Source organism: Helianthus annuus, chromosome 2 (assembly GCF_002127325.2).
Source record: "Helianthus annuus cultivar XRQ/B chromosome 2, HanXRQr2.0-SUNRISE, whole genome shotgun sequence".
NCBI lineage: Eukaryota > Viridiplantae > Streptophyta > Magnoliopsida > Asterales > Asteraceae > Helianthus > Helianthus annuus.
The window spans coordinates 173435589-173446444 of NC_035434.2; the positions used below are offsets into that span (position 1 = coordinate 173435589).

At 34.7% G+C, this 10856-nt stretch overlaps 1 protein-coding gene across 1 annotated transcript; it reads right to left on the reverse strand.

Annotated features, from left to right (window-relative positions):
* Nucleotides 1–234: 234 nt before the first annotated feature.
* On the reverse strand, nucleotides 235–5803 carry LOC110927295 (glycine-rich RNA-binding protein 4, mitochondrial). The gene is made up of 5 exons (XM_022170961.2): nucleotides 5693–5803; nucleotides 3557–3713; nucleotides 3401–3469; nucleotides 1927–2033; nucleotides 235–527 (listed from the first exon to the last, which is right to left on the reverse strand). The coding sequence occupies exons 2-5, from the start codon at nucleotides 3687–3689 to the stop codon at nucleotides 414–416; spliced, it is 423 nt and encodes a 140-aa protein (XP_022026653.1). The 5' UTR covers nucleotides 3690–3713; nucleotides 5693–5803; the 3' UTR covers nucleotides 235–413.
* Nucleotides 5804–10856: the final 5053 nt, after the last annotated feature.

Consider the following 10856-nt stretch of genomic DNA (forward strand, 5'->3'; position numbering starts at 1 on the left):
TAACAGAAAAAATGGATGGAGTTAGCCCAATGGACTAAAATGGCAACTGTGAAACCTTTTTGGACCCATAGGTTAAAAATGAAACCTTTGGACTAAACTGGCAAAACGGCCCAAACCACAGGGACTAAAATGGCATTTAACTCTATAAAAAATATACATACTAACCATTTTCAAATTATGCATATTTGTAGAATTGTAGCAATGCATTTTTATATCAACTTGTCACAAGCATGAAACTAGACCATAAGATAATAACATTAATTCCCAAGCACAAGAAATAACCAAAAAGAACGCGTATACAAAACGACTGAATACTAATCGGTTCATAAACTTCTTTAACGAGACGTACAAAATCAATAATCTTGTGTTCACATCATGAGAATAAACTGTTATCGACTTAAAGGATATTGTACCTAGTACTGGTCATTTCTAGCCTCACCACGGTTATAGCCGCCGCGATTAAAACCATCAGTACGAGGAGCACGTTCGGTGGCAAGACTAACACGAATGCTTCGACCGTTGAGTTCCTAAACAATCAAAAAGACATGAGATGTTAGAATATAGTAGAATTAGAATAAAAATAGGTTTCTATGCTTGATGGGCTTAAAAAAACCTAAATTTGTGGGTTTGACATCTATGTTTAAAAGCCCAAAGGCCCAAAACCACTAACCAAACACTTCCATTAGGAATGAACATCATTCCTTCATTCTTTTTACAGATAAAGCAAAGAGTTAATTACTGTTTTCGTCCCTGTGGTTTGTCAAAAATCACTATTTCAATCCATTAGTTTAAAAATTGCGATTTCAGTCCCTGTGGTTTCACTTTCGTAACCATTTCAGTCCATGTGGTTTCACTTTCGTAACCATTTCAATCCATTTATTCTCTAAGTACAGGGACTAAAATGGTTACAAGGTGGACTGAAATGGTTACGAAAGTGAAACCACAGGGACTGAAATCGCAATTTTTAAACTAATGGACTGGAATAGTGATTTTTGACAAACCACAGGGACGAAAACAATAATTAACTCTAAAGCAAACTATGGGTGTGTGATTTATGACATGAATAACGACACAAACCTAACACAAAATTCACAGGTTTGGGCTTGTCTAGATAAGTTGAAGTCGAACCCACAAACCATTTAAACGAGTCCGGGATTGTTCAAGGACTAGCCCATTTAAACCATTTAACCCATTCCGTTTTATAACTTTTAATAAAAATTACTTATGCCATAACTTAAAAGTGATATTTTATTCCAAAATATAAAAAATAAAAAGAAATCGACATCAAGTTTTATTACTTTATATTTAACTGTAACTGTTTTACATAAATTTATGGTTTTTGTTGTACCTTTGTATAAAGGTATTAATATGCAAAAAAAAAAAAAAATAAAAAAAAAAAATTAAATAAGATTAGTGTTCAGATTACGCGTGTTGTGTTCGTGTCAACCAATAAATACAAGTGTAATATTCTGGTTAGTGTGTCTCGCTTGATTTTCAGGTTTGTGTTAGGTTCAGTCTGCCAACGGCCCAACACACATAAACTACCCATTTAACAGCCCCTTAAACCAAACATTACTAAACATCTATGCAGTTAATGCGGTGAAATATCGGCGGTCAAGGACCGATATTTGAGATATAGGTTATCTCCGTGAGATATTGGTGGGATATAGGTAATTTTAATATAATGCAGAATGTATATATACAGCAATTTAACACTCATAATTCAGTGATATATTCGTTTTATCTGTCAAATATCGGTAATATCGGTCAATATCGCCGATATTATCGGTACCGATATTTTGACCGATATTTGAGACCGATATTTTACTAGGGGACCGATATAACCGATACATCACCGATATTAACTGCATAGCTAAACTTATGACACAAATTACTTGAATGGTCCTACAAATTTCATTTTCTTACCTGGCCATCCATCGCTTTCATAGCATCGGATGCTGAGTCTTCACTAGTGTAGTTCACAAAACCGAATCCCCTTGACCTCCCAGATTCTCGGTCAGTAATAACTCTTGCTGAAAAAATAAACAATTAATAAGAACTGATTTTACCACATGACAATTGACGATAACAAGCAACAACAGACGATAAATCAAGAAGCATGATCATGATCAGCGCTGCTACAGGCTACCGATTACCGTTTAAGATTTGAGCTTACTCACTCACTAGTCACTACATGATTAATTTGAAGAAACTAAGTCGAGTGGAGGTGAACATGGGTCAATTTAGTTATATTATACGCTAAAAAAAACTTAAAACCGATGTTTTCGTTTTTAGATTTTCAAAACCGGTCGATTTCACTCTAAACGGACCGGTTAATGTTATTCAATTATTAGAATATATATGATTCGATTAGTTTAGTAAACCATAAGTTAAATCCAAGAGTAAATTACATTTTTGGCCCCTGTGGTTATATCATTTTTACTATATTAGCCCAAAATACGAACTTTTAACATATCTGCCCCCATGGTCTCTATAACTAACCACTTTGGCCCCTAAGTCTAGAGATCATGGGGGCCAAAATGGTTAGTTATAGAGACCATGGGGGCAGATATGTTAAAAATTCTTATTTTGGGCTAATATAGTAAAAGTGACATAACCACAGGGGCCAAAAACGTAATTTACTCTAAATCCAATTATTCAACAAATTTATAACAGAACCAACCTGACAATCTAACATACAACATATTGTTTTTTAAAAACCAGAAAAATTAAAGAAATATTTTAACGTTAGTCCTATTCGCTTAATCTAAACAAACATATGTAACCCTAACCTAACCATAAAACTGAGTTATCACAAAAATCATATCCAAACCATTTGTTTCTGGATCAATTTGATTATTTCAATATGGTTTTTTAATTAATTCAATTATAGTTAGATTATTTGTTTTTTCTGTTCACCTCTAAAATCAAGCATAACCATAGTTGTCGATGGCAAATAGCGACAAGGCACCTATAGGCTACGTAGCGAATAGCGACAAATAGCGACGGCTATTTTATAAATAGCGATTACACTAGAAAAAGAATTTTGAAAATTTTTATATGTATATTACATCAAAATACCCTTGTATATATGATATTTTACATGTATATTTAACAAAAACCTATAAATCCAGCTATTTTATAGCTATATCTAATTGATATTAACATCAAAAAAAAAAAAAAAAAACCTAACTGTCGCTAAGTTCGCTATTTATCGCTAAGACCTATATAGCGACACATGGTCGCATCGCCATATAGCGCGCAATAGCGACCGCTATAGCCGCTATCGACAACTATGAGCATAACAAACACCAATACTACAATACGGAAAAAATTTAAAAATAGAACTGCATCATACTTGAATTCTGAATATTCGACACTTAATACAAACTATTCTCACCTTCAACTACCTCCCCAAATCCAGAAAACGCTTCCTTCAATGAGTAGTCATCGGTCTGGTAAGAAAGACCTGCAACATTCACAAGCGATCAAATTTCACAATCACATGAACAAAAGTGAGTCAGTAACCTCTATGTGTAGTAGAGTATGAACATACCACCAACAAAAAGCTTTGAGGACATGCAACGGATTGCGTTGAACATCGATGGTCCGGTTACTTGCCCGTTTGATACTGTGTTCTGAGAGATACTTTGCTTCATGAGACTTCCAATTCTGTTGTAGAAAGCCATTCTAATTGTTCAAGTTTTATGAACCTGCAAATGAAGTATGAACATTAGGCCATGAAGTATACCATTCACTCTTTGTTTTGTGCCGCCTAAGCGCCACATCATTGTCCTCTGTTTACACGGGTAAACCCTTCATTCTCCACTTTGTTTAAAGAAAACGAGAAGCGAACACCACTTTTCATACCGGAGGTGCAAATATTTAAATATTTTTTTGAGTAAAATGCCAAAATGGTCCCTGAGTTTAGACCACTTTTGCCAATTCAGTCCAAAAATGAAACTTTTTGTATTTGGGTCCCTAAGATTTCATTTTTGTTGCCATTTTCATCCAATTGGCAAACCGAGTTGTAATTTTCTGTCAACTTCTCCCCTTTTTTCTCGTTTTCCTCATTTAAATGAAGGGTATAATCGTCATTTCATGTCATAATATATTTTAACTAAATGAGGAAAACGACAAGGGGGAGAGGAGTTAAAAGAAAATTCTTGCTTAGTTTGCCAATTGGATAAAAACAGCAACAAAAACAAAAACTAGCAGATACAAAAAGTTTCATTTTTGGACTGAATTGAGAAAAGTGGCGTAAACTCGGGACCATTTTGGCATTTTACTCTAATTTTTTTTATATTTCCTATAGGTTTCTAGCATCACTCACCCAAGATCTAGACACAAATAAGCATTATATATGTTTTATATTGAAATTACAGACATGTACAACCTAAAAAAGCATGATTTACAACAACATACTCAGGCACTCAACCTGATTTTTTTTTTTTTTTTTGATAAAAAATATTGATAATTTTAAAACAATCACCTAACAAAACAGAAAAAAAAAAGTTTAAAAAAATGAGACTATTTAGAATTTTCCACTGATAACAAAAACAGAACATTACATATTACATAATTACATAATAATTACAAAGATAAACTAAAACACCTAGGGGCTGTTTGGCAGCTTCTAAATGGTTAAATGTTGAACCAGCAAAAGGTCCGAACCATTAGGTGTTGAACTAGCAAGAGGTCTGGACTATTAAGAACCAGTATAATTCTTAATCGTTCAGAACCAATTCAGTTTAGAAGTCTTCTTAACCATTTAGACTCAGTATAATACTTAATCATTCAGAGTCAAATGTCTTAACCATTCAAACATGTGCTCACGAAACAAACAGTCTAAACCATTAAGTGCTGAACCAGGTTTAACCATTCAGACTCTCGTTAAGAGTTAAACAAACAGCCCCTTACTTAATAAACATAGGGGTGCAAACGAGCCGAGCCGAGCCCGAGCTCGACCAGGCTCGAGCTCGAGCTCGTTTAACATATGAAAGCTCGAGCTCGAGCTCGGCTCGATTCAAGCTTTATTTCTTAAGCTCGAGCTCGGCTCGAATGTAACTTTTCAAGCTCGAGCTCGGCTCGGGCTCGACTCGTTTAGTATTTATTAATTGATTTTTATTAATTATAATTATTATTATACATATAATTTAGTTATTTTTATATTTATATAAATGGTAATTATTATTATATAAATAAATGTTTATTATATTAATAAAAATATATATAAACAGAAAGCTCGTTTAGGCTCGCGAGCCGGCTCAAGCTCGATAAGCGAAGCTTGGGCTCAGGCTCGTTTACTAAACGAGCTTGTTTTTAGGCTCGGGCTCGAGCTCGAGCTCGAGCTCGTTTAAGCTCGGCTCGTTCGAGCTTTTTTTCGAGTCGAGCTCGAGTAGCTCGCGAGTAGCTCGGCTCGTTTGCACCCCTAAATAAACAGAAAAATAACAATTAGTTATGATGCCATAAACCCTTGAAGAACCCACAACACATCGATTTTAAGAAGATCAACAACGATAACACGAAACTAGATCATAACATATACTCACAGAAAGTAAGCTACAATTAAAACAAATTTCTTAATGTATACGGGGATTTGCAGATGAACTGGTCATAATTAACCTTCGTATGTTGATGAATTGAAGAACAAATAAGATCAAATCTGGTAAAAATAGGATAATTTTCGTACCTTAAGAGGAATTAGGGTTTAGCGAGAGTACAAGCGGCTAGGGTTTATGGCACTGTGGTGGTGGTGGTTTATTATATATGGTTATCTAAGATAAGATATTTTTCTACTGGATGAATATATACGTACACAAATCAAAATATCTGGTCCACGTAGACCGGTTCATAGAAACATATATAAAGTAGCCCGTGAAAACGGATCCACTCAAACCGGGTCATACAAGAAAAATAAGCCGGTAACTAATTATGCAAACCGGTCGGGTCAAAATAGCGATGAGCTCAGTACTGGTATTTTTGGTATCGGTACTGATACCGAAATTCGCTAAATATGGGTACAGGTATTGGAACCAAAAACGTTCGGTACGGTATCAGTATTTGTGTGTAAAATTCGGTAAAGTACCAGTACCATACCGAAATACCGACACTGAAAACGTCAAAAAGTGAGTACCAAATCGGTACCGAAAAAAATTCAGCACAGAAAATTCGGTATCGATACCAAGTCTCAAATGCTCATTCCTAGGTCAAAATGAGTTCGGATCAAACGATGTGTGTTTAAAACGGATGTGAGTTAAAAGCAATTTGTTTTAGAAAATAGTAGTAACAAGATGTTCATATGATATTAAGATTATCTTTAAGAGATAAGGTTTAACGTTTTTCAAGGTTTAAAGCGAGCTCTAAATTTGAGGGACTTTCAAAATAAAAGTCACTTCACTCGTAGCTTTTAAAACATCAAAGATTTGTAACTTTGCACAAATGAAAAAACAATTTTTCGCAAGTACTAGAGCTGTAGAAGTCAATGGCATAATAAACACGTGAAAATTGAATGGTCCGGAAGCAAACAAACAAAGAAAAAAGAAGAGTTAACTAACCTAGTATTAAGTTTCAGCTCTGCGGACCTACTACGACCATGGTTGCAAAAATCGCGACTAGTCGGCGATTAATCGCTGACTAGTCGCTAGTCGCCCATCAACTGAGTAATTTTCAGCTAATCAGTAAAAAAATCGCTAGTCGGCCCTAATCGGCCCTAGTCGGCCCTAATCGCGACTAGTCGGTCGGGAAAAATCGGAAAAAATCGGGAAAAAACAAAAAAAATCGAAAAAAATCAGAAAAAATCGGAAAAATCAGAAAAAATCAGAAAAAACACATATTCCGGCCAAAACCTCCCAGATTCCGGTCAAAACTTGTCCACTTAAAAAAATTACGTATAAAAATATATGTATATATGTATAAAAACTTAAAATTATACATAAAAAGTCCGATCCGATTAATCCCGAGTAATCCCGAGTAGTCGCTAGTCCCTACCTCACCGACCCGCTAGCGACTAGCGAGTTCTTCAACCTTGCATACATAATTATACTAAAAACTAAATAATGTATTTTACGATACCCAATGATAATTATTTGTATAAATGTATAATCAATAATATAAATACGTAAAAATAGTTAAATACTTTACTATCCTACACAACCGAACTCGAGTTTAAATACAGAACTTGAAACAAGTTTAATTTTAGCTCCGTTGATTTAAACCGGATCGAGTTTACTCAAACGACCCCCAAAGACTTCTCAATCATTGTGTCAAATGATTGGATTTTGTTGCAACATCCATGTTTAAATGGAAATCTTTAAAAACAGGTAAATATAGAATTTCAGTATACGTGGACTACTTGTGAAGATGAGGTGTGATGTGAGTTGATTTACATTATTAATTTATTGTTGGAGTCAACTACACAAACATAGTGTTTTGCCATAGTCACCATATACATGTACTCGTTGTCTATGTTTAAAATGTTTGTATATTTTGGTTATATGGTTCAAGTTTGGAAACTAACACTAGCTTTCGTTAAGTTTTTTATTAAGTTTATTTGGAATGACTATTTTACCCTTTAAAAAAACTATGTAGACTAATTATGTAATCTAGGGGTGTTCATGAGCCGATCCGATCCGAGCGAGGGTCTGCTCGTGCTCGGATTGAATTACAACCCATCCGATCCGATCGGATCGAATTTGCAAAACCGAGCACAAAAGTGATGCTCGTGCTCGGATTGAATTTGAATCGAGCGGATCGTTTTCGCTCGGTTTTTATCAGCACCAAAATTAAAAAATGTGTAGCAACACAAAAAAAAAAAAACTGAAATCAAGAATATTACAAAACTGCATTCAACAAAAACAAATCTTAACTTGATTCTTTGTAAGAAGACTTTCTAAAAAAACACAATCTTTTTATCGATAAACAAAACATTGGTAGACTTGTATGAACTTGAAAGTAATTCAACCATGTGAGGAGATGGAATAAAACTATAGGCACCAGTCAGAGTTATAATAATTCAATGACATCAAAAACACACAATGATTACCGGTTTCGCTCGGTTTTTATCAGCACCGAAATTCAAACACGTGTAGCAACACAAAAAAAAATTGAAATCAACACTATTACACTTTCTCGTTATAAGATAATATGAAAAGAGAATACTTAGGGGTTGTTTATTTTTTCTTAAAAGTTCTTCCTGGTCTCTTTTGTCTGCGCCGCACCGACACGAGCAGACCTTTTGTTTTACAAAGTGTTTGTCTTTTAGAAGTGATTTCATTTAAAAACATATGTTTGTCCTCTTAATCCAGCAGACCTGGACTTCCCTCTTCTAACCTCTTCATACCACTTCAAACCCTAGTTCTCCTTCCGTTCTCACCTCTCATCTCTCATCCCTCTCCTCATCCCAAAACAGCTTCCACCTCTCTCCTCCACCCCACAGCGTCGTCGCTACCCTCTCCTCCACCCTACAGCTCTGTCACCTCCACCACCTCCGGTTGACCCGACATCACCTCCCCCACCTCTGATTGAGCCCCCTTCACCGCCGACAACCCCAAATCTCCTTCACCGACTCCAATCGTCGCCCCAATCTCCTTCACTGTCTCCAATCGTGCAGTCAGATCGAAATCAAGACCTGCAACATTCACAAGTGATCAAACACCACCACTATAATTCATTCAAACCGTGATTCAACGGAGTTTACGGCCTTGATTTCGATATGACTGGACGGTAATGACTGAACAAGCTTATGGATTTGCTGCAACAGATCAATTAAAAAAATATGGGTTTTTAGATACTTTAGGTATGTTTAATGTTTGTTTAAGCATTGTTTTTTTGTTTATGTTAAATTCATATTATAATTGTTGTTCATATTGATAGATTGTTTGATTATAGTTTTATATTTGTTTCATTACAATTGTTGTTAATCTTGATAAATTGTTTGATTAGATTTTTTTGTGTTTGTTATGGATTGACATGATTCAGTAGTTTGCAGAAGTAAAAAACAAACAATTTTCTTCTTGTAGACTGCACAAGTTTGGTCCACCTCTTCTTCTACAGATGTCAGCATATGTGGTCCGCAGACTGCAGATGTTTTACCTCTAAAAAACAAACTACACCTTAGTGATAATGGATGTGAGGTGTAAAGTTGAGTGTCAAAACTCAAAAGCGGAAAACCCAGCACGTGTTTGATTAGAGTTTAAAAAGATAATTGAGAAAATTTGAAGGGTGTATGTTAGACAATCAAAACAACACCGACCTTTCTTTATAAGAATAAATTAATTTGCTAATCTTCTTTAATTGCTTATCATTGAATTATCTTAGGTTCGTATGAAACTAGAGTTGTTGAGTAAAGATAAAAAACAAATTTTGAGTTATGTTGGGGTTAATGAATCAGCTGAGGACTAGAGAGCTTTGTCTTAGATTGTGTTCAGTCGTAGTCATGGTTGCAAAAGTCGCTAGGCGCTCCCTAGTCGGTAGACCGGGGAGTTAAGAGTACTCGGTCTAGGCGGAGAGTACTCGGGGAGTACTCGGACATGTTAAATTATAAAGAAATTACTTTTTGAAGATTAAATATATGTCAAATAACAAAAATCTACTAATATTTATAACAAAATACGTGAAAATGATATTCATTCTTTAATATGATAGGCATAGAAATTATGTTTTATTATTATTTAAGTCAAACTCGGCACGAGTTGACCTACTAGATCCAATTCTGGCCGAGGTTGACCACGTTTGACCGACTCTGAGTAATTAGGCGGAGTCGAAGAAAGTCGACTCGGCAGCCTACCTTGTAGTGACTCGGGGAGTACTCGGCCTTGGAAACCTTGTTTTACAACCATGCCAAAATCTATATCAAGCTAACCATGGCATGTGATACGTGATCAATGTTTTAAAAACCGGTAAATACCGGCCGGTTATACCGGTATTATCTTTTCCAGATGTAAATCCGGTATGAAACACACCGGTAAATAAGTGAAATGACATAAGGTTTGTACCGGCGGTAAAATCCGGTACCGGCTCAAGATTATTTTATTTTGGATTGTTACTTATTTTTATTATATATTATACTTATTTTATGTAACTTTTATATATTATAATTATTCGTAACTAAAAGTTTATATTTAATATTGTATGAAACGAAAATAATTGATGTATTCAACACTCAAATGACTTAAATACATCGTACACTTTCATTTAAAAGAGCTTTTTAGAAAATTGAATGATTTCCGATTATCTTTTGGATTATTTTTTATTATGTATTTACTTTTGGATCGTCTTTCAATATGTAATCATGCATTTTTGGATTACTTTTGAGTTGATGTTGTAATTTATGAAATTATAGAGTTAGCTAGTCAACCCGGTTGAACCGCTCGGTTGAACCATTTTCTAGCCTAATCCGGTTTGATTTAAAAACCGGTTTTTATAACATTGCACGTGATCGTTTGTCTAAAGAAAATATCTGGCTTTTATGAGAGCATATTCCGGATACTTTTCTTCTTCAATTTTTGGCTGTGCTTTATTCCAAAGTTGAAATCTTTATTACCCATGTTACAAAAGAGTGACTGTACTTTTGGCGTGCTAATTATCAAAAGGATAAATACTGGTTGCAACAAAACCTATCCTTGTTATTTATTATTAGGAAATTGGATTTAGGGGTTGGTTCCGGTACAAACCATATTTATCTTACAAACTGTACGAACAAATCCTAACACTTAAAAAAGTAAAATTAGTATATACCAAAATAATACATACATAAAAGTAGCACTTTTGAATTATATTAGCACATGAAAATTAATCAAGATAATTGATTTTAGCACATACTTGAACGATATCGGCACTTTTCTTAATCAGCACAT